This window comes from Equus przewalskii, chromosome 4 (assembly GCF_037783145.1).
Source record: "Equus przewalskii isolate Varuska chromosome 4, EquPr2, whole genome shotgun sequence".
In the NCBI taxonomy this organism is placed as follows: domain Eukaryota; kingdom Metazoa; phylum Chordata; class Mammalia; order Perissodactyla; family Equidae; genus Equus; species Equus przewalskii.
Window position 1 is genome coordinate 33,264,612 of NC_091834.1, and position 25,481 is coordinate 33,290,092.

Sequence of the window (25,481 nt, forward strand, 5' to 3'; positions counted from 1 at the left end):
GTGCATGTGTTGAGTTGACAAGACTTAGGACTTTTGGAGAACTATTGGCATGGACATTCCATTAACAAAAATTAATGGGTTACCTTTATAGTCACTGCACATCCGAAAAAAATAGAAATTAAAAAAAATTAATTAGGTAAAAAATACAGAAACTAAAGAAAGTTCTAGAGGAAGGAGTGAAATCACAAACGAGGAAATAACTATAAAAATTAAACTTTTAATTATGTTATAAGCATAAACTTGTATTAAAATTATAGAATTTAAAACACCACAGAGATGGAAAATTAGGATTTTCCAAAGTAATAAAAATAAGTTCGATTTAAGATAAGGAAAATTAAAGTTTATAAAGCAATGAAATAAAAAGTTTTAAGTATGAAAATAAGAGGTATAAAAGATTAATAATGAGGGTAAAATATGAAAAGCTGTGAAAAAATATCATCTAAATGTAGATTGGACTGCAAAATGAGAACAAGAATTAAGGACAAGAAGAGCAAAATAGAATACAAAAGCAATAAGAACCAAGAGGTTTAAAAACATTTACAAGAATATAAAAGACAGAAGCTTGCATATTAGAGAGATAAATGGTAAAATAAAACAGCAATACATAAAAGAACATTTAGGCTAACATAAATCAAAGCAAGAAAATGCACAAAACAGTGTCAGGATAATAAGCAAAGATACTATTAAGGAAAAAATAGAGAGAGGAAATATAAAAATAGTAAAATATCTGCATCAAGTGGAATCAGGCGGTGTAGAATGATAATATCCACACACCAGACTTTTGAAATAATTTCTGCTAAGATTAGTGCAAATAATTTCAGACGATTGAGGCTCCTGCAGAAGGGAACTTGATACAGAAGTGTAGCTCCCACTTAATTCAAAGTGCGGCTGCAAATATGGAAAAGAATCTCTTTGGTCCTGAGGCAAAATTCAAGGCTGAAGGTATTTCTGGACGTCATCCCTCTATCCTCAGGCTGCAGCCACTTTAAAGGACAAGTAACTATAGTAAACCTCTATGCTTCCTATTTTCCTTTATATTTGAAAGAAATAATCAATAATCCATATGCTATCATAGAGTGTTCCTCTTCATTCCTCCTATTAAATATTCCTAAAAATCCCCTCTAAAGAACATTAAAAAAATGATTCAAAAAAGGAGATTGATATGATGAATAAGAGGAAACTTTCATTATGAAACAATTGCTGTAAGGAACAGAAAAGACTTTTAGAAAATTTCTAAAGTGGGTTTCCACAAGATTCAAGAGAACATTATAACTCTAAGCCTATGCCACTAGTTTATGAAGAGGGGACAATGTGAAATTATTGGAGACTGAATGGTAGCTAAAAGTATTGTTTGTGAATTAAAATCCATATGGGCATAGTAAACAACGGATTGGACATTGTAAAAAATTGAATCAGTTAAATAGAAGTTAAAAAAAAATAAGTTTTTTCTGAACTAGAGAAAAAGACTAAAGATGCTAGAGCACTGAGATAAATAAAAGACCTAAAAGATATATTCAAGAGACTTGGGACCAGTCCCAGGGCTGAGTGGTTAAGTTCGCACACTCGCTTAGGTGGCCCAGGATTTCGCTGCTTCAGATCCTGGGTGCGGACATGCAACTGCTCATCAGGCCATGCTGAGGCAGTGTCCCACATAGCCCAAGGGAAAGACATGCAACTAGAATATACAACTAGGTACTGGGGGGCTCTGGGGAGAAGAAGGGGGAAAAAAAAACAAGACTGGCAACAGATGTTAGCTCAGGACCAATCTTAAAAAAAAAAAAAGAGAGCTAATAAATTTAAAATATAAGTACCAGGACAAGAAACTAGGATAGGGAAGAAGCAATAATCAGAGAAATCAGAGAAGAAAATGTATCTGAGGTGAAAAAAGTGGAATCGAAAGTGCCCAGAAGTATGAGCAAAAATTAACCAAAGAAATAAATCTATAACTATGGTCTGGTAAAATGTATATATGCATACATATATATATAATTTATTATATAGAATAAACATAACAAAAATCTTATATATAACAAGTATAACAAAAATATATATAACAAAAATATATATAAGAAAAAAGGAAAAATTACAAAATCTTATAAATACAGAAGCAGATTCATTTAAAAAATGAATTAAAGGAAACTACTTAAATATGTCTCTGCAGTATTACACAAATAAAGACAATGAAGCAAAGTACACAAGTTTGGTGGAGAAAAGGAATGTAACTCCAGAGTTCTACACTGATTGGCTAAATAGTCTCTTTTTAAAAATGTAATCTCTATTTTTTATTGCAGTAACATTGGATTATAACACTATATAGCTTTCAGGTGTACATCGTAACATATTTTGAATTCTATGTAGATTACATCATGTTCACCATCCAAAAACTAATTATAGTCCATCAACTCACCTGTGAGCCTAATCACCCCTTTTGCCTTTCCCCATCCTCCCTTCCCCTATTCTAACTACCAATCCAATCTCTGCAACTATGTGTTTGTTTGTTGTTGTTTTTATCTTCTACTTATAAGTGAGATCATACAGTATTTGACATTCTCTTTCTGACTTATTTCACTTATCATAATGCCCTCAAGCTCCATCCATGTTGTCACAAATGGCTGGATTTCATCATTTCTTATTGCCGAATAGTATTCCATTATGTATATATACCACATCTTTATCCATTCATCCACTGATGGGCATCTAGGTTGTTTCCAAGTCTTGGCTATTGTGTATAATGCTGCAATGAACATAGGGGTGCATGTGTCTTCATGCATTTGTGCTTTCAAGTTCTTTGGATAAATACCTAGCAGTGGGATATTTGGATCATATGGTAGATCTATTCTAAATTTTCTGAGGATACTCCATATTGCTTTCCATAGTGGCTGTACCAGTTTGCACTCCCACCAGCAGTGTACAAGGGTTCTCTTTTCTCCAGATCCTCTCCAACATTTGTTGTCTCCTGTCTTGTTAATAATAGCCATTCTGACTAGAGTGAGGTGATAGCTCACTGTAGTTTTGATTTTCATTTCCCTGATAGCTAATGATGTAGAGCATCTTTTTATATGCCTGTTGGCCATCCGTATATATTCTTTGGAGAAATCTCTGTTCAGATCTTTTGCCCATTTTTTAATTGGGTTGTTTTTTTGTTGTGGAGCTGTGTGAGTTCTTTGTATAATTTGGATATTAACCCCTTATCTGATATGTGGTTTGCAAATATCTTCTCCCAATTGTTAGGTTGTCTTTTCGTTTTGTTGATGGTTTCCTTTGCTGTGCAGAAGATTTTTAGTTTGATGCAGTCCCATTTGTTCATTTTTTCTTTTGTTTCCCTTGCCCAGTCAGACATGGTACTTGAAAATATGCTGCTAAGAACCATGTCAAAGAGCGTACTGCCTGTGTTTTCGTCTAGAAGTTTCATGGTTTCAGGTCTTATATTCAAGTCTTTAATCTATTTTGAGTTGATTTTTGTGTATGGTATAAGATAATGGTTTACTTTCATTCTTTTGCATGTGGCTGTCCAGTTTTCCCAACACCGTTTATTGAAGAGACTCTCCTTTCTCCAATCTATACTCTTGGCTCCCTTGTCGAATATTAGCTGTCCATAAATGTGTGGGTTTATTTCTGGGCTCTCAATTCTGTTCCATTGATCTGTGTGTCTGTTTTTGTGCCAGTACCACACTGTTTTGGTTACCATAGCTTTGTAGCATATACATACTGTTTTTTGAGGAAGATTAGCCCTGAGCTAACATCTACCACCTATTCTCCTCTTTTTGCTGAGGAAGACTAGCCCTGAGCTAACATCTGTGCCCATCTTCCTCTACTCTATATGTGGGACACCTGCCACAGCATGGCTTGACAAGCAGTGCCATGTCCACACCCAGGATCTGAACCAGTGAACCATGGGCCGCCCAAGCAGAATGTGTGAACTTAACCGATGAGCCGCTGGGCTGGCCCCAGCTTTGTAGTATATTTTGAAATCAGAGAGTAGGATAGTTCCAGCTTTGTTTTTTTTCCTCAGGATTCCTTTGGCTATTCAGGGTCTTTTGTTGTTCCATATAATTTTTAGGATTCTTTGTTCTATTTCTGTGAAAATTGTTGTTGGAACTTTGATAGGGATTGCATTGAATCTGTAGATTGCTTTAGGAAGTATAGACGTTTTAACTATGTTAATTCTTCCAATCCAAGAGCACCGAATATCTTTCCATTTCTTTGTATCTTCTTCAATTTCTTTCAACAATGTTTTATACTTTTTGGTGTACAGATCTTTCACCTCTTTGCTTAAGTTTTTCCTAGGTATTTTACTATTTTTATTGCAACTGTAAATGGAATTGTATTCTTGATTTCTCTTTCAGCTACTTCATTGTTAGTGGATAGAAATGCAACTGATTTTTCTATGTTGATTTTGTATCCCGGGTCTTGACTGTGTTCATTTAATATTTCTAAAAGTTTTTTAGTGGATTCTTTAGGGTTTTCTATATATAAAATCACGTCATCTGCAAAGATTGACAGTTTCACTTCTTTTCCAATTTCGATCACTTTTATTTCTTTTTCTTGCCTGATTGCTCTGGCTAGTATTCCAATACTATGTTAAATAAGAGTGGAGACACTGGGCATCCTTGTCTGGTTCCTGTTCTTATAGGGATAGCTTTCAGTTTTTCTCCGTTGAGAATGATATTTGCTGTGGGTTTGTCATATATGGCCTTTATTATGTTGAGGTACTTTCCTTCTATACCCATTTATTTAGAGTTTTTATCATAAATGGATGCTGTATCTTGTCAAATGCTTTCTCTGCATCTATTGAGATGACCATGTGATTTTTATTCTTCATTTTCTTAATGCAGTGTATCACGGCGACAGATTTCTGGATGTTGAACCCTCCCTGCATCCCTGGAATGAAACCCACTTGATCATGATGTATGATATTTTTAATATATTGCTGTATTCGATTTGCTTGTATTTTGTTGAGAATTTTTGCATCGATGTTCATCAGTGATAGCAGCCTGTAATTTTCTTTTTTTGTATTGTCCTTGTCTGGTTTTGGTATCAGGATAATATTGATTTTGTAGAATGAGTTATGAAGCTTCCCCTCCTCTTCAATTTTTTGGAAGAGTTTGAGAAGGATAGGTATTAATTCTTCTTTGAATGTTTGGCAGAATTAACCAGGGAAACCATATAGACCTGGACTTTTATTTTTAGGCAGGTTTTTGATTGTGGTTTCGATCTCCTTAATGGTGATTAGTCTATTCAAATTCTCTACTTAGTCCAGTTTTGGAAGGTTGTATGTTTCTAAGAATTTACCCATTTATTCTAGATTATCCAATTTGTTCACATATATCTTTTCATAGTATTCTCATATTATCTTTTGTATTTCTGAGGTGTCTGTTGTAATTTCTACTCTTGCATTTCTCATTTTATTTATTTGAGACTTCTCTCTTTTTTTCTAGGTGAGTCTAGCTAAGGACTTGTCAATTTTGTTTACCTTTTCAAAGAACCAGCTCTTAGTTCCATTAATTTTTTCTATCATTTTTTCAGTGTCTATTTCATTTATTTCTGCTCTGATTTTTATTATTTCCTTCCTCATGCTGATTTGGGGCTTTGTTTGTTTTTCTTTTTCCAGTTCCTTTAGATGTGCTGTTAGATTTTTTATTTGGGATTTTTCTTCTTTGTTGAGTTAGGCCTGAATTGCTATAAACTTCCCTCTTAGACTGCTTTGCTGTGTCCCATAGATTTTGGCATGTTGTATTTTCATTTTCATTTGTCTCCAGGAACTTTTTGATTTTTCCTTTGATTTCTTCATTGACCCCATCATTGTTCAGTAGCATTCTGTTTAATCTCCACATTTTTGTGGCTTTTCTGATTTTCTTCTTGTAGCTGATTTCTACTTTCATACCTTGGTCATCAGAAAAGATGCGTTTTTATTATTTTAATCTTTTTAAATTTATTGAGACTCGTTTTGTGGCCTAATATGTGATTAACCCTGGACAATATTCCATGGGCATTTGAAAAGAATGTGTACTTTGTAGTTTTTGGATGGAGTGTTCTATATATATCTACTAAGTCCATCTGGTCAAATGTGTTGTTTAAGGCCAGTATTTCCTTATTGATCTCTGTTTGGATGATCTATCCATTGGTGTAAGTGGAATGTTTAAGTCCCCTACTATTATTGTGATACTGTCTATTTCTCCTTTTATGTCTGTCAATAATTGATTTATATATTTAGGTGCTCCTATGTTGGGTGCACAGATATTTACAAGTGTTATAGCTTCTTGCTGGATTGTTCCCTATATCATTATGTAGTGCCCATCTTTGTGTCTTGTTACAGTTTTTGTTTTAAAGTCTAATTTGTGTGATATAAGTATTGCAGCCCCCACTTTCTTTTCTTTGCCATTTGCATGGAGTATCTTTTTCCATCCTTTCACTTTCAGTTTGTGAGTGTCTTTAGGTCTGAAGTGTGTCTCTTCTATGCAGCATATACATGGGTTTTGTTCTTTTATCCTATTGGCCACCCTATGCCTTTTGATTGGAGCATTTAGTCCATTGACATTTAAAGTAGCTATTAATAAATGTGTACTTACTGCCATTTTACTTTTTTTTTCTGGGTGTTTTAGTAGTTCTTCTCTGTTCTTTTCTTTTTCTCTTGCTCTCTTCCCTTGTGGTTTGATTGCTTTCTTCAGTAATATGTGTGATTTCTTTCATCTTACTTATTTGCTTACTTAATATAGGTTTCTGTTTTGTGATTACCATGAGGATCCTATATAATACTCTGTGTATATAACAGTCTATATTGAGTTGATAAACTCTAACTTAACTTCTTTCTAAAAGCTCTACTTTTTCACTCCCCTCCTTGCACCTTTTACATTTAGGAAATCATATCTAATCTCTTGTTTAGTGTGTGTCTATCCATTACCCTCTTATCTATGAAATAGGTAATTTTAGTACTTTTGTATTTTAACTTTAATATATCTTCATAGGTGGTTGATCTTCTACCTTTACTATATTTTTTATCTTTACCAGTGATTTTATTGCTTGATTTTTTTTTGATAATTTTTTATCCCTGTTTGTGGTCATCACTTTCCCACTTAAATAAGTCCCTTCAGCATTTCTTGTAGAACTGGTTTCTTGGCAATAAACTCCTTTAATTTTTGCTTGTCTGAGAAGCTCTTAATCTCTCCTTCCATTCTGAATGATGTCCTTGTTGGATAGAGTATTCTTGGCTGTAGGATTTTTCCTTTCAGCACTTTAAATATATCATGCCATTCTCTTGTAGCCTGTGGAGTTTCAGCTGAGAAGTCTGCTGATAGCCTTATGGGCTTTGCTTTGTATATCAGTTGTTGCCTTTGTCTTGCTGCTTTTAGGATTCTCTCTTTATCTTTAATTTTAGATATTTTAATTATAATGTATCTTGGTGTGGGCCTCTTTGGGCTTATCTTGTTTGGAGCTCTCTGTGTTTCCTGTACTTGGATGTCTGTTTTCTTCCTTAGGTTAGGAAAATTTTCATCTATTGTTTCTTCAAATAAATTTTCTGCCCCTTTGTCTCTCTCTTCTTGTTCTGGGACACCTATAATATGAATGTTAGTGAGGTTGATATTGTTCCAGTGTTGCCTTAGACTGTTCTCATTCTGCCTAATTCTTTTTTCCTTTATATGTTCAGCTTGGGTGATTTCCTTTAGTCTTTCATCTAGCTTGCTGATCCATTCTTCTATATCCTCTGCTCTGCTATTGAGTCCCTCTAGTGAATTTTTCATTTCCAGAATTGTATTCTTCATTTCTGATTGGTTCTTTTTTATATTTTCCAATTCTTTCTTGATGAGCTCACTGTGTTCATCCAGTCTTCTCCCAATATATGTGAGCATCCTCATGAGTTTTTGTTTGAACTCTTTCTCAGGTAGGTTGCTTATTTCTGTTTCATTTCATTCTTTTTCTTGGGTTTTGTCCTGTTCCCTTGCTTGGAATGTATTCCTTTGTCTCCTCATTATGCCTCTTTCTCTGTGCTTATATCTACATATTAAGTGAGTCAGCTATGTCTCCTGATCTTGGAGAAGTGGCCTTATGTAAGAGATACCTTTTGAGGCTGAGCAGCGTGCTTCCCTTTTGTCACCAATTCCAAATGATCCAAGAGTGACCCCTGTGTGGGCTACTTATGTCCTTCTGCTGTGGCAGGGTTGCTATTACTGCAGGTTCCCAGGGAGTCTAGTTTTTCCCTCTCTGGCCAGCTGTTTGTAAATCTGGTTTGGGGAACCTCAGCACTGTTGGCTACAAGATATAACAGCACACTTCTGTTGCAGTTTTTCTCTTAATTGGGTAGGTCCCCAGTGTAGCTGGTTGGTAGGCTGAGGGGCTCACAGTTGTGAAAGGCCTCAGGCCTACGAGGGTGTTGTCAGTTCTCTCAGGAGGGCAGCTGAGTGGGGCTGGCCCTAGGCATGGGGTAGCACTCAATTGTTGCAGGTTTTGGAAAGTGGGGCTGATCCTTTTTATGGCTATTTGTGAAGCACAGGTCTTCTGTCCCTGATAAGCCCCACCCCCCACAGATCAACACACAATGTCAACACAGTCTTGACCCATGCACACTTCCCAATCCCCTGGATTGTACCCCAATACCCCACTTCAGAGGCCCCTACCTCTCCACCAATGCCCTCCACAGTTCACCTGGTCCTCACACAGGCCCTGCTCCACAGAGTCAGACACACTCACCTGCCTGTAGAGGATCAAAGCACCCAGTCAATGCAGGCTGACAAGTAGCCTGAAGGCTTGCTGTTGGGTGGGGCTGCTCCCTGGGGCAGGCAGCCTGCCCTGGCTGAACTAGATTAAATCTGCACTCTAGTGGGTGTAGCAGACGCTTGGGCTAACAGACCAGGGAAAGAACTTCAATGGCATCTGCCAGGGTCTGTGTCAGCACACCTGGACTAAGTGACAACAGTGGCCACCACCAATATCTCAGTCTCCGGAGAGGTTTCTCCTCTCAGTGAGATGCACCCAGAGCCTACCAGGTGAGTCTCTTTTCACCAAAGGACTGTCAGCCTTCCTTCTGGTGATTTTAGGTTGCTCTCTGAGACAGGTGAGTTTGTGCATGGGTCCCTTAAGATCCGGGTTTTTTCGGCTTTTGTCCCATAGCTTTTCTGGGGGTATTCCCCGTTGCAGTTAATAGTCAGCAAAACCAGATCATAAGACCCTCGTCTCTGTTGTGCTGAGCCTGAAGGATGCTTATAGCAGTGTTGGGTCCCTGCTCAGGACCTCACTTCTCCAGGGAGGGCTGCCTACCTTAGAGTGGCTCCCGCCTGGTCATCTGTGAAACTCTACTGCTCCTGAAGGTGGATTTTTTTCTTTCCAGAAGTAATTTCTGATTCTCCTATCTTAGTCAGGACTGACTCTCATTGTGGGGATTCTTTTTATCCAGTTTCCAGTTTTCCATCCAGAATATTTTTTCCAAAAATAGTTGTAACATAGTTGTGTTCATGGGGGGAGATGAATTCAGAGTCTGCCTACACCACCATCTTGACAAGATCCTGGCCAAACAGTCTTAAATGATGGCCATAAGAAAGAATTTTTCAGACCACGGGCTCAGAAAGCACTCCTCTCCATTAGAATTTAAGCTACATTTGGAAAACATCAGTTGTTTTAGTGGTCTATACTCAAGTAACAAAAGAGTGAATAAAAATGAAATAAAAATCTAAAATAGAAAGAGCAAGCAAACACACATCCAAGTATGTAGAAAAAGAAAAAAGAGAAGGAAAAGAAAGCCTGCTCAAAGCAACAGTCAGGTAAATGATGTGATTTGTATTCCCTTCCCCCCAGTAAGGCCTTGCTTTATAGTAGAGATTGTATTGGAAGAATGTTGAAGAGACAATTTTAATCTTAAGAGTTCCATCTCTTATGTGTTGTATTGCTATTTCTAGTTTTCTGATTGAATTACCAATTAAGCTTATTAGAATGAATAATCTTTAAAAAAGTGTTAAAAGATTAAATATATATGCACAAAAGGTAGAAAGAAAATATTTCAATGAGTAAGAAGCAAAAGAAAAGATTTCAAAATAATTTAAGATATTGAGATGGCTTGTAAGTGTGTGTTACTTTATTATGAATTTATTATAATTACTCAAATTAGTGACAAATCATAAGGAAAGAACTAACTACCGTATTTCTAAAGGAACCAAACATGAAGGAATTTTCAAACTAAGGAAATAAAAATTATAAAATGCTAGAACTTGTACGAAAAAGCAAATTAAAGATGTATCTTTATAATGTGGGTGTGACTTTTAATTTCACTTAATTTCTTATTTAATGTGAAGGCACCAACTAGAAAATTGTTTGTGAGAAAATGTTAAATCTATATTCCAAAGAATTGATAGGTTCTGGAGAACCTATTTTGATGCAAATGTCATACTTTATTTTCTTTTGTAGCACTAGCATAAGATATTCGCCTTCTATTGCTTTTTGCTAATTTCAAGAGGATACACTTAAATGATGTACTTTAGAAATAGCCACTGTAAAACTTAGATACGCTGAGTTATATAGTCATGTGTCACTTAACCATGGAGATATGTTCTGAGAAATGCATCTTCAGGCGATTTTGTCATTGGGCGAACATCATGGAGTGTACTTACACAAACCTAGATGGTGTACCCTACTACACAGCTAGGCTATATGGCACTAATCTTATGTGACCACTGTTGTATATGTGGTGCATCCTTGACTGAAGCATTGTTATGTGATACATGACTGTATAAGCACAATGAAATGGTTATTACAGTAGACATAGTTCATAAATGGTAGCAGAATCCATCATAGAAACACTACAAAATGTTCACATGCAGATAAGATTTTAAATCTAATGTCTTAATCATTTAAATATTTATTGTATTTACAGTGTTTCTGGAATTGGACCTGCGTACAAAGCCCCCAGAATAGCCATAGAAAAACAACTCCAGCAAGGAATCTTCCCAGTTAAGAATGGAAGGAAGGTTTCGTGCATGAAGAATGCTCTTCTCCTTAAAGGAAAGAATCTCTCCAGAGCCATTGCCGATAAACAGCGGTCCACCATGCCAAATCAACACGAGTTACAAACGGACAAACGTTATTTGTCTGGAAGTCGGGTACCACAAACATCTTCACATCTCAGTAATGCAAATCACAGGACAGGAGTATCATTTTCCTTTTCCAAAAAAGTGCATCTAAAATTAGAATCTTCAGCATCAGTTTTCAGTGAGACCACAGAAGAAATTCATGATTCTAAGTCACCCATCTATAAAACAAAAACTGCAGAGAAATGCAAGTGCCACAGGTTTGCAAATGAGGATACACACCTCGCTAAGGAAAGAGACATAAACATCTCACCAAGCCATCTGGAAAGTGTTTTACACAATGCTTTCTCCATCAGCTCTCAACTTTTGCAAGACAAAAATGACTCTGTTGATGAAACTCTAGAAGATTCCACTGGCATTCATGCTTCATTCTCTAAATCTAACATTCTTCTTTCAGATGTGAATATTACTCCTTCCAGCAGAGAAAAAGGAACTAGAAATACATTGAAGAACAATTCAGAAAACTGCATTAATCACTCATGCCAAGCAAATGCTTTCTCCAGCCCACGAAACATTTACAAGCACAGTGATGCCAGGATATTTGAATGTCTGGATGACTTTCCATCACTAGAGCCAAGTGAGCAAAACAGTACAGTGCATCTGAATCCGAACTCCAGAATGGAGAAGACAGAAAAATCTTTAGATGAAACAGAAAGAGTTAGCAAAAACATGCAAAGGCTTATAAGAGAAGCATGTCCCCATGATGTGAAATCCAAACCATTGCCCTTTCTCCATGTACAAAGCAAGGATGGTCACACCACTCTCCAATGGCCTACAGAACTCCTGCTCTTTACAAAAACAGAGCCTTGTATCTCTTATGGCTGTAACCCATTATATTTTGATTTTAAGCTTTCTCGGAACACAAAGGATGATCATGATCCAGAGGACTTAAAAACAGAATTGATTAAGGAGCCGTCAGAAATGAAGACTACAGGAGAGAGCCAAGTCTCAGGTTTAATCAAAGACCAACAAAAATTGATCCAAGAAGATAATCAATCTCTGAAACCAAAGATGATGATAGCTAATCCAGATTGGGAAAATTTCCAGAGAAAATACAGTTTGGGCTACAATGATTCTGAGCCAAATACAAGTAAACATAATTTTACTGCAAGTGATTTGGAAATGAAAAATCCTGAAGTGCCTGCTTACCGTGATATCTCTCAAAAGAATTGTGTAGCAAACAATAATAATAGCGATAATGAACTTAAGGAACCTTCAAGGACCCATTGGCAAAGCTGCCAAAGGGTAGTTCTAAATAATGCAAATGAGGGCCTATCATTTTCGCCTTGTATATCGAGGACTAAAACACATAAACAGATTCCCTGTGATCCTCATTCGGATCTTGAAGATGGAAATCAATTCACCTGGAGTTCTAGTCCTTATACAGTAAGGGGTCACAGTGACCATGGGAAGGACATCAGTGTAGTTTTGAATAGTAACCACGTCAGCATGACCAGCAGAGTGTCTGGATGTGGAAACCGAAGTTACAAGAGAATTTCTGGAACATTGTCTCTGAACAGACATTCTAGCCTTTCAGACACATCCCTCAGCAGCACATCCAGCCTGAGAAATACTTGCTCAAGTCATAGGTCCAGTGGTGATGGCAGAGGTCATTTGCTCTACTTTTGTAAAAGAGAACCCAGCTCAGTTGAAAGGCACAAACTGAAACGTCGCAAGCACAGCTGCCTCTGCTTGTCCAATGAGACAGCGCAGAGTGCCTGCCTGCGGTCCGGAGCGCACAGAGACGGGGCCTGTGAATTGCGGGAATCGGAATCGTTTAAAAATGAAAAACAATCAAAACGTAGATATGGTCACTGCAGAGAAAGATATAAACTGGGAAAAAATCAACAACAATGTTCGGGGCCCAAATCCAGGAGCATCACCCATTGTGATACTAGCTCACAGGTTTCCTGTGCTGGGAACAGCGCAAAACCATTTAATTGCCAGGGACCTCAGTACAGCAGATCAGATTCTTACTCAAGAGAAAGAATTTATTACTTAAATAAAAGTGAAAGAACTCAATGGTCTTTGAACAGCCCTCATGTTTGTGATCTGGGAAAAGTAAAACCCATGCGGTATAAATCTGAGAATATCAGCTGCCTTCTAAGGAACTGTTCCAGCCACCGATCCGAAACCACAGGGTTGAACATTGCAGGAGAGAAGACCCCCCTGACAGCCAAAAGCCTTTTAGAAAGAGTACAAGCCAAGAAGTGTCAGGAACAATCAAGCAATTTGGAAGTCTCTTCAAACAGTTGTAAAAATAAATCAGAGGCTCATTCACAAATCCAATGCACAATTCAATTTATACCACCAGGCTGTAAGAGACCAGCATTGCCTTTGTCTGCAAAAATGCAGAACACAAATAAAAGAAGAAATTATAAAGGCAGTGTGGTTCAGAGAACTATTGAGAAAGGCAAAGTCAAAGGTTCACAGACAAATAATTTTACTGTTTTAGTAGACACTGATTGTGATAACCATCTTTCTAAAGGTATAATTCATGTAGTAGCTGAGTCTCAGTCACCAAACATGAAAAAGAACCCAACAACAAAAGAACAATCAGAATCTTTAATTGGTGAATTCCAACCTTTTATTCAAAACTGTGACCCAGAACTAAGTGATTTCCCTGGTGCTTTTCCATCTAATAGATATACTGGTGTTACTGATTCAACAGAGACCAAAAAGGAGCAAATAAATCTAGACTTAGAGGATGTAAGCATGCACATGAATCATGTAGAGGGGAATATAAACTCTTACTATGACAGAACTATGCAGAAACATGACAAGGTAGCAGATGAGTTAGAAGTATGTCATAAATCTTTCTCCCCCCCTATAATTCAACAGCCAATAACATTTTCTCCTGATGAAATAGATAAATATAAGCTCTTACAGCTACAAGCCCAGCAGCATATGCAGAAACAGCTCCTATCAAAGCATCTTCGGGTTTTGCCTGCTACAGGGCCAACTGCCTTTTCTCCAGCCTCAGCTGTGCAGACAGTTCCAGTTCACCAGCACACTTCTCTCACCACCATCCACCACACGTTCTTGCAGCATTTTGCTGTTTCTGCTTCCGTAAATTCCCATGGCAGTCACTTCCCTATAGCTCATCTACATCCTCTTTCACAGCCACATTTTGCTCCGTTCACATTTTCACCTCTGACTCCAGCCATCATCCCTGCACATCCCACTTTCTTAGCGGGTCATCCCCTGCATTTAGTCACCGCTGCCCCCTTCCACTCATCCCACATAACACTTCAGCCCTTGCCCCCTGCAGCATTTGTCCCTGCATTGTTTGGCCCTCACTTAAACCCAGCCACAACTTCCATCATCCACTTGAATCCTTTACTTCGACCAGTGTTTCAAGGTCAAGATCTTTGCCATCATTCTTGCTCCAGTCAGATGCAACAGTTAAATGGAGTGAAAGAGGCCTTAAATGTGTCAGCACATTTGAACTAATAGCTGTTAAAGCCCCTCTGCTGGATAAATAAAACAAATTGTCACTACCTACAAAAATGATATATTTAGAGTGGTCTATCTATTGTAAGATTTAAAATATATGGCAGTTCAAAATGTGACCAACATCTAAATGTGAACTGAATTGCCAATATTGAAATAGGAGCATTTTAAGAATTTCTTTTAACTTGAAAAAATAATAGAGTGAATTTAAAATAATTTTATGAAAAAATAGAGGAAAAAGTGTTAAAGATCTGTTTTAGATGAGTTCTCACATAATGTTACAAAATGTTACAGAAAACATTCAGGTAGATTATTAATATTACAAAGAAAATCATATGGAACATGATACCACATGTTCTAGGTGTTTGTTGAATGAGTGAATGAATGAATGAATGAATGCACATTTTGTTTTATTCATCAGATAATAATAAAACGTCAGTGAAATGAACTAATTATTAATAGTAATTCTTACAGTTAACTATTGACTAAACTTTCAATCAATATAATCCATTTCAATCAATATGATCTGTATTTTCATAGGAAATAAGAAATGGCAAGAAATTTTCCAATTAATTCAGATCGAAAACTACTCTTCAATGAAAATCAATCTTTAAACAGATTGCATTGTTGAGTTTCTGTGAAAAATCGGGTTATCTTCCTTTCATACACATCTATGTCAAGATAATTTTGTTATTGTAAGAATCACCATCTAAAATTAAGAATGTTTAATTTTTGTATAAGAAATCATATATAAACTATCATTAGTCTTTGATAACACAAAACAAAAACCAAAATATATTCAGAATAACATTTGGAATACATTGGTCAATCTTTCAAATATTGCAGGGACTTAAATATTGTTTTCTTTATTCTTTTACTCAGAAATCTTACCGTGTTCAGCCAACATATGTGTAAGTGGGGAGGTAAAGTTTTGGAAATGTCACAATTTTTACATGACATTTACTGAGAAAATCTTATGGCATATTTGATGTGTTTTATTCAATTGTACTAGATATTTATAAAATATAGTGAATGATGATGAATAAAATCACCGTTCATGCAATTTTGCAAATGATTTTAAGCATTCTTTCAAAATGTTTTCTCGCCCACAGAAGTTGCATTTCTTACATCTGTATTTCTAAATGGCCTTCCAGTTAGGTTTATTATTTTGTATTTTTAAAATGAAAGAGAAACATGTATGACTGCATATTCTCCAAAAGCATGAGTTTAGAGAAAATCAAACTAAACAGAAATGGAGGTAATCAGTCATCCACCACTGTGTGTATGACAATGCAAACTCCTCTACCATTAAAAGATGAGAGGGGTGACTTTTTCAGCCTTGGCTTCACAAAGAAGAGAGCTATACTTCCTGAAGGCCTACTGTGCATCAAAAGAGTCAGGCTGAGCACTTGGCCCATATTATCTCATTTAATATTCACAGCTGTATTTTGAGATCAGTATTATCATTCCTCTGTGCAGATGAGGAAAACGAAGTTGAAAGGTTAAATTCTTAACCGTTGGCAAACAGCAAGAAAGGACATCTTTGATGCTAGTGAGAGAGAGATGGAGAGAGAAAAAGAGAGAGAGAAGACAAAGTGAATTTGAAATTTTAATGTAAAGAAAAGACATAATTTCCTAGATGTCACCAGAACTTGTGGGATGGGAATTTTGAATGGGATATGGCAGTGAGAAAGTCTGGCTTATGTAAAATGAGTAGAAAAACAGAGGAAAGGCTTCAAATAGCAAGAGACTCTATACTTGCATGGAATGCCATAAATGTGATTATAGAAGAACATGGATAAACATTGATAGAATCTAAAAAAAGGGAAATAAGTGGAATATTTCCTATAAAAATAGAGGACAAATGGCCCACCACATCAAAAAAAGAAGGTAATGTGCATGACTATCCCTGAAAACAGATTATAAAGTTGGCGTAGAGCCAAGATGGAGTAATTATAGGAATTCACTAGAAGCATTATTATGAAAAAGACAATACCTGATTAAATTTATAGTCATCTTGGTGATAATTTAATCTCTCAGAAGGTTAGACCAGAGAACCTCTACTGGGTACTTAATTTTGACTAACAAGAACAGATTGATATGAATTGATGGTATGGAAATGACTATCCTGCATTATCAGTGATGAAAATGTTCACTGGATATATTATCTTGGACTATGAGAAGACTTCACCATAAATAAAAGAACTTATCCTCTAGAGTGGGAAACTACAAAAGGTGGCATCACATGAGGAAAGCTACAATTATAAAAGATTATAATGAGATGGGAAAATGTAGTCCTTTAAACAATCTGTATAAACTGAATGGGGAAAACATTCAAAGTAATCGTTAAAGTGCCATACATCCACAAATAGTAACACTAAAGCTATGGTCAAAATGAGCAGAAAGAAGGCTAATTTTTTTTAATATCCAATTTATTGGGAAAATCCAAAAGAAGTTCATCTTTTGGTTCTGTTCAGTGCTTACTGCTGGGGGCAAATGATTTAATGAAAAAGAAAATAGTGTTACCTAAATCTGATTTCATTTTACTTTCCCTATTAAGCAGAAAATGCTTCGAAGTGGAAATTGTAGAAGCAACATGAGTAAGAAATTTGGAACACATAGGGAAAATGATTTCCTGGCCGCTTCAAATGAATTTACATCTTCACATTTAGAAGAATTTTACCATAGAGTATTAAAATTGCCTAATCATGACATTGCTTATCTTTGAGAAAACATGCAGAATGGAAGAGAATTTAGAACAAACATCTCTACTTTTATAAAGAGAGGAATACTGAATACAGATATTACTGACTTAAAAGTTAGCTATTTATAGATAAAGTTTTAAGTGGAATGTTTAATGAAAAGAAAGACACAATCGCTGGTAACACAAACAAGTATACTAAAAAATAGTACAAAAATAAAATAATTTTATTTCTCCTTTATCCACTTTGTTTTCTTTCTCATTCAAAAATATTTATTAAGGGCCATGTGCTAGGCAGTAATCTGATTGCTGGGGATATAATGATGATCAAAACTAACAAAAAATAATGCCAGAATGTAGTTTAATTCTAGTTGAGTCATGCAGACAAAAGCCAAAATAGACAAATGAAATATATATACTGTCAGATGACGATAAATGCTATTGAGGAAAATAAATAGGGAAGGCAGATAAAGAGGCTCGGACTGGGGGTAGTGGGTAAAGTACAATTTCATAATGCAGTCAGGGGAAGCTTCACTGTGAAAGTGACATTGCAGCAAAGACCTGAAGGAAGTGAGGGAGTGATCATTCTAGGCTTAAGAAGAGCATGTTTCAACAACCTATTGTGTGTGCTTGCCATGCTCAAAAAATACTACAAGAATGCTGTGGATGGGAAAGAATGTTTCAGGGAGAGAATTACAGGAAATACGATCAGAGAAGTAATTGTGGAGCAAAATCATATAGGATCTTGGCCATTATAATGACCAGCTTTTACTGTGAGATGAGAAGCTAGTGGATAATTTAGGCAGAGGAAGAAGATGATCTGTCTTAGATTTTACCAAGGTCACACACCTATTGCATTGTGTATAATCTCTAGGGGAGTAAATGTAGGAGTGGGGAGGCCAATTAGTAGATTGAAATGTTTCAGACAAAGAGAATGCAATGACCTGCTCAGTGACAGTCTAGTGGAAATGTTGAGAAGTGGTGAGACTCTGGATTTATTCTGAAAGTAGAGCTTAGAAAATGTGCTTCACATTGGATGTAAGAGATGAGACAAAAAGAGGAATCAGAGATGACATAATAGTCTTTCACTAGCAACTAAAGGGTGGATTTACTGTTAACTGAAATAGAGAATGCTGCAATGAACAGGATAGGTGAGGAGGATCAGTTTAAATATTCTGTTTGAGATGCCTATTAAATGTTGAAGTGAAGATATTAGTTGGTAGTTGGAAATATGAGTCTGAAGTTTGAGTAGAGGTGTGAACAGGACATATACTTTTGGGAATCATCAATGTATAGAAAATATTGGAAGCTATTAGCCTGGATAATATCATCAGGGATAGGCTAGGGTAGATAAAAGTTTCAGAGACTGAGCACTAGATCACTTTAGGAGTGGAAGTAAGAGAAGGAACCAAGAAATGAGACAGTGATAAAGTTTCAAGTTACGTAGGAGCAAAATCAGGACAATGCGCGCCCTATAAGGCAAGCATAGAAAGTGATTCAAAGAAACGAGGGTGATCAATCCTGCTGAATTGTCACTGAGTCAAATAAGAAGAGGATAGAAAATTAAGTATTCCTTCACTTACATAGTGCTTGTTACCTTGATCAGAGACATTGTGATGGAGTGGTTGGTACAAAAGATAGTAAAATATGTCGGAAATTTTATAGAGACGTTTTACGATTCTCATAATTATCCTTATGGGCAATAGTAAACACTGTGTGATGAATGTGTTATTTATAGCTAGTTAAACAAGTATGCAGAAAGACTATTGAAAACTGGACTAATTTCAAATTGGAGGTAGGGTTGTAAAGACTGATTTTGAGGCTTTGTTCTGTACTCTGTTACAGTCAAACTGTCATAAAACATGGACAAAATCATGGAAGACATTCTATCAAATAAGGGAAAAACACAAACCCAAGAAGACTAGCAAATGTAGCCAATGGTAAAATACATTGCGAAAAACATTCAAAAAGCATAAAAATGGGACACAATTTGAAAGGTGAAATTTAGCATGAATACATGTTAAATCCCACATTTGTTTTTAATTTAAAAAATCTTATACACATAGATTGTAGGGGAGACAGAGTCTAACATCAGTTCATCAATAAATGGAGGGCTTAGTAGCTTACCAGCTCCATATGACCCAATGATGTGAAGAAGCTGGTGAAAAAGTTATGAAGCATTAGCTGGTGCTAAATGAATTATAGAGAGTTGGAAAAAAGATTCATTTTAGAACTTCGAAAAAATTATACCATTTGTGGAAAACTAAGTGTTGTTCTGGGACACAATTTAAGAGAGTTGTTGGCAAACTGAAGTGTGTCCATAAATGGCATGTTTCACTAATTAAAAGACCAGATCAATTTTATGTTTTTACACTCGTGAATAACTTGAGTTCCATGAATTAACAAAAATTAAGTGAAAAAAATTTCCATTTTCAAATGCTTCAGGGAAATGTTGGGTTAAATAGGTTTATTTCATTACTTGCATATCTCAGAACATTTGACAAGCAGTATCTACCAGACATTTCCAGGAGGGAGAGAGAATATATTAAATTTCCAAAAGAAATGATGACGGGAACATTTTTTTCCTGTGGACCATCTCATAGAATTAGTGTTCAGTAGGACAGAGTCTGGCAAATGCCATATGACAAATAAAGAAACTAATATGTGTATTCCAAAGAAAAGAACACTTGCTGAGGAAAGAAAAAGATGGGAATAAATTTCTAACTTTAAACATCTGATAGTAGCATGGAGCTGCGTGCTGTGGAAGATCGTATTTATTCTCCTTAGGGCAGAGAGCGTAGATGCTAGAGATAGGCAGATTTTGACTTAACATGAAGAAGACCTTGACAATTTGAGTTGCTTGTATAAAGCTGTAAAATCTCCATCACTGAAATAGTCAAGAAATTTTGCACATTTGGTTAAGCAAAAATCTTACGGATTTTCAGAATAGTTTCACTAGAACTTTTGCTTGTAATCAATGACATATCCAATTGTCCTCTAGAATAATTTCCAAATTTCAGATGGTTGATTCGCAGGGCTTAGTTTTGGATTAACATTTTTCTTCTGATAATACTCAAAATGCCTTTCCTGCTGTGAAGAACGTTATGAGCCATCTTCTTACTTTGCCCAAATTAGTGAGTGTGAGCTCAAACATTTTATTTTATTTTACTTAAGTGAAACACACTCTGGGTGGAAATGAAATAGACTTCTAAATATATATTGAACTCTAAAATAGGTCTTTTTTTTTAAAAATTGCCACTGTGATGGATTTATTTTCAGCATTGTTTCCTTCCACTTGCACAATTATTTAATGGTTGATTTTCAGCATTAAACTTCTTTTATGCCCCTTGTCTGGTATATATGGAGTAATTTTCTTTATGGGGTTACTCTTTCACACTTGGCTCATTGAGACACGTTTCTGTATCTGCCAAACTATAAATACTCAATTAAAAACTGAAAATGTTTTAAGAAAGTCTGTAAAATCTTTACCCACATATGTACACATACACACATATCTGTCTATGTATTTTTCTTAGGGATTAAGAACCAGTTCCCTATCAGATTGCTTCCCTGGATTCAGGATATGGTTAAACACAACAAATGCTTTGGAATAAGAACTAGAAATTTGGGAAAGTTCATCTTTTTAATTATTCCCTGCCAAATTCAGCAAGAAAAAATACAATAGGATTTAAAGAGTGTATTTCATTATTCTTTATGAGTTTACCTTTATATATGCTATGTTATCAAATATAGTAAATGACTAGAATAGAATACGGGGAATAATTTGGAAAGTTCCCAGTTCCCAAGGTGTTTTTCTTAGGCAGACATTTCACAGAATGATCTCTTGAAATTTTTAGTTCACTTACAGAAAATGGATTTGACGGTGACTCTTTTTCTTCAGTTTCTGCCAGGACTTAATGGAGTCTCCCTGTTATCTCTGAATAGGGATATATTCAAAGAAACTAATCCTAGAAAGCTTTCCCATTAAATGGAATATTTAATCAGCAAAATCACTCAAGATAATTTTTCCGGATCTGGCTACCTCCTCAGTGCATGAAGTTGTTGCTTACTTACTAAGTTCCCAATGATGGCAGCAACACAGTTTCTGAATCTTACCATAATACTTTCAGGCTGATCGAAAACACCACACATCTCAAGTATTTGGAGCTATAATTGGAGATATGGACATTACCTTCCCCTTCACAGTACCACTTGGTCTCCCAGTGTTCTAGATATATATGAATGCGACGCCCAGATGCCCTCCTCAGGCTGTGTGGAGAGTTCACTGCCTCCTTATTAGTGAAATAACATTGCTGACCACCTCAAACTAGTGGCACACATCTCAATTTTCTCTAAAAATTTCCCCACAAGTTTTCAGAAAGAGAGTTAAACGTTCTGAAGAAAACTATGTACATATCAGATCCAGTTTTCTAAAAGCACAATTGAAAGAACCCAAATCTCACACATTAGCGTGTACAGCTAATGTACTTAGGAGCAAAATTGACCTAGTGCTTGTCTCTGGCCTGGCGGAACTCATGGAAAGGTTTAATTTTGATTCTTTAAGTAGTGAACTCCTAAAGGGAAATGTGTTCTCATTGGAAAATAGAAACATTATTGAAGAAGCAAGTGGGTGACCACTTCCACGCAGCAGTCAGGGAAACAGTTTCCTGCCCTTTGTGTCTCAGACTGAAACTACTGCAACAAGAAGGGAGTTTCCTACTAAAATACGAGTTTTCCTGCCAATAAACCTGGGTCTAGAGGATTTTCAAAGGTTATCATTTCATTCCAGCAAAAATATTATCCACTTCTTCTACTAGGTAGACATTTAAAGATGATTGTCGTATTGCTTTGGATTAAGCTATATTAAAATGGAAGCAGTGGCTAAGTCGGTTAGGTTTAGAATAAGCCAATATTAGAGAGATAAGCCAAAGGATCTTTTAAAATTTTTTTTTGTCCATTTTATGAAGCTTTGTATCGGAGGCAGAGCTCTCAATCCACTTTCTTAATTCCCTTCTCAAAGTCACTGCCTGCTTTGGCACCCCACCACCTTTCTTAAATAGGAAGAGCAAGAGCAAGGGCATCTTGGTGGAAACATAAATCAGGCTAACTGGAAATATACAAAATAAGCGTGTATGTATTCTTTTTATGCTGTAAGTGTGTATTGTTAATGGATATACTTTTTAGTCTTTAGTTGTAGACCTTGATCTTTGTTCAAAATAGTGTTTTTCAAAATATATTCACATATTAAAACAATCAACTTCAAGAATAGATTTCTTTTCCATGATGCTAAATTGTCAGTTCCTTCTATTTGTGAGAAATTATAAAATAGTTGACAATGTAAATTGGTTATAGAGCTGTTTAAAACAAATTCCCACCTTACTCAATTCTATTTAAAGTATTTACTTTGCAATTAAACTGGATGATAGTCTGGCAATATGATACATAATCCAATAATTTTCTTTTGTTTTCTCTGTACAAAATGTTTTTTTTTTTTATCATACTGTGGCTAAGTAAATTGCACTATTGTACATGCAAAGCAGCTATTTTAGGTTATTCAATAAATTACTCAGACTGTAGTTCAATGCAATAATATTTTTTTTCAATAAAAAGCTTAATGGCATAAGAGTGTTAGTCAGATATTTCTAACAAAAAGCATACCAAAATAGAAGAGCAAAATCAAAAGCAAAATGGTATGGACATATTCTGCATTTTACACTGCTGAATTTAACATGCACTTAACATTTTATTTATTACTGTATATATTTATATTATATATTTAAAGGCTGGAATTTCTTAGACTATTTCTTAAAATTTTAATGTTGTAAAATAAAGTTGTTTCCTCAAACTGAAAATAAATATGAGTTTAAAATTCTACAGATGTATTCTTTGTTGAAACTTAAATGTATACTATGTGAAGTCCTTCTGTTTCTATTCGTTTGCTTAAAAAACTGTGATCTAACACTTTGTAATGATCTAACAATGCTCCACCAACAGTTTCCAGAAGGTATTCTTTAATTTATAATATAATATAGACATGGTGTCATTCTGCACATTTATAATAATTTTAATGTAAACTCTGAAAATACGTAACAACTAATAACCCCAACAAGCTGCTATTCTCCGAAGGACTCAATTTACTAGGAAATCTCTCTCTCTCTCTTTTTTTTTTTTTTTTTTTTGAGAAACATTAGTCCTGAGCTAACAATGTCTGCTTCCAATTCTCCTCTTTTTGCTGAGGAAGACTGGCCCTGAGCTAACATCCGTGCCCATCTTCCTCCACTTTATATGTGGGGTGCCTGCCACAGCATGGCTTGCCAAGCGGTGCTTTGTCCGCACCCGGGATCCGCACCAGCCAGCGAACCCCGGGCTGCCGAAGCAGAATGGTCGAACTTAATTGCTATGCCACCAGGCCGGCCCCAGGAAATCTCTTTAATCAAGCATGACTAATGGTGTGGGACTATGACTTGAGATTCCACTTACCTGTCACTCCTCCCTTTATTTTCTTTATCTCTGCACTCCCCAAGACAACAGTACAAACCCTCATCTGCTGGATTTTAGTATGATATAATCTGTGGAAAATCTCAGACCACATGTTCCTAAACATGACCGCTAGATGCTCTGTTGTTCTTGACTCACATCTATCCTTGTTCTTCTCTTTACCTTCCAATAAGTTTTAACCAAGTCCAAAAGCTCCTCGCTTCTGCATTTTCATCGGATTCCCTTTCACTATGTGTGCATTAATGGAACAGGACACTGCTGGGTACTCTAACTCAGCGGTCGACTCCAAGCTTTCAGTGGAGAAATGTTTCCAATGCCAATCATCTGCCTCTCTAGACTTCTCCCCTAGAGTCTCTATTTCTATGTTGGACTCTTTAATAGAACCCTGATAAGTAATCAAGAAGTACCTTTCACACAACACATACACACATACAAACATGCACACGCACACGTGCACACATACATTGACTGTTGGTGCAGTTATTACAGAAACTCTCATTTCTTAATTAATTAGTTAAATTGTTACCATTTATTGATTACGTACTATGGGTCAGACACTGTTTGGCTCATGCCCTTCGCACTAACTATATTCCTGGGTTCTGTCTGAGAAGGAAACTAAGTTTCTCTCGAAAATGAAAGGAGATATTACTACTTACACTGAGACATGGAAGCAAATCGCGACGTATGGTCTGTATCCTCAATGCCTGCGCCTCCATAATGTGTGAGTCTTCTGCCAGATCTGAGCTTTGTTTAACTCCTGTATCATCTTTGGCTCATCCTGGAAATTATTTTTTTCCAAGATTGGCCCTGAGCTAACATCTGTTACGAAGCTTGCTCTTTTTTTTCTTGTTCTCCCCAAAGCCCCAGGACATAGTTGTATATCCTAGTTGCAAGACAGTCTAGCTCTTCTACATGGGATGCCGCCACAGCATAGCTTACTGATTGGTGTTGTAGGTCCGCACCCAGGATCCAAACTGGCAAACTGGGCTGCCAAAGTGTGACGTGCAAACTTTACCACTTGGCCACGGGGACAGCTCCCATGGAAATTTTGGATCCTGACATAAATGGATGTTGCATACTTGTGAGGTTGTGTTCTCTTATTACATCTGGTAGAATTTGAGTCAATTCCCAAATGTCATTTGTTTATGCTTTGAACCATACAGATGAAACTTAGCAGAACTTTGTGAAGCTGCTCAGCAATAAAAGAATGAAGCCTATTCAGCAGACTGGCACACTCAGGAGAATACTATGCTACTTAAAGAAACTTTAGGTGAACAACACACAAATTAAACATTTTCTTTACATCCATTTTATCAGAGAGATAGTTCAAAGACATGCTATTTTGATTATTTGGCCCCGTTATAGCATGACATCTTCAGAGGAGAAGTTAAACCCCGATGTCTCTTAATGGGATTGTTTCATTCATGATCAAGACATTTTAATAGACACTTGTCCTTTGTCATTAGTTGTTTATAGTTTGTGAGAAAAGAGATTTCTTCGATGTTTCCAAGACTTTAGGATAGTAAAGAAAATTATTGTAGAAATAGTTCATTAGGAAACAACTGAGATTTAATTTTTCCCTCTTTAAATCACTCATTTCTTAAATAGTTTTTAGGGGACTACTCAACAATGACTAAAATAAAGGCAAAGTTAAATGATGTGTGAAAAAAGTAAGTGATGAGTGTAGTCATTTTGGATCAGTTTTTCATCTGGACATTTACTCTTATCTGTATGCGCTAACATTGAGTACCAAACTC

At 36.2% G+C, this 25,481-nt stretch overlaps 1 protein-coding gene across 5 annotated transcripts in view; it reads left to right on the forward strand.

Moving 5' to 3' along the window:
* The window catches only part of ZNF804B (zinc finger protein 804B), a 480,736-nt gene extending 465,148 nt beyond the window's left edge, over window positions 1-15,588 (forward strand). For 3 of the 5 annotated variants that reach the window (XM_070617422.1, XM_070617427.1, XM_070617426.1), the window contains one exon: window positions 10,859-15,588. In XM_070617422.1, the coding sequence (XP_070473523.1) occupies window positions 10,859-14,525 (3,667 nt within the window). In that variant the 3' untranslated portion in view covers window positions 14,526-15,588. Of the gene's footprint in view, window positions 1-8,815; window positions 8,982-10,858 lie in introns of all 5 variants that reach the window. The other 2 variants (XM_070617424.1, XM_070617425.1) reach the window with 1 other exon arrangement.
* Window positions 15,589-25,481: the final 9,893 nt, after the last annotated feature.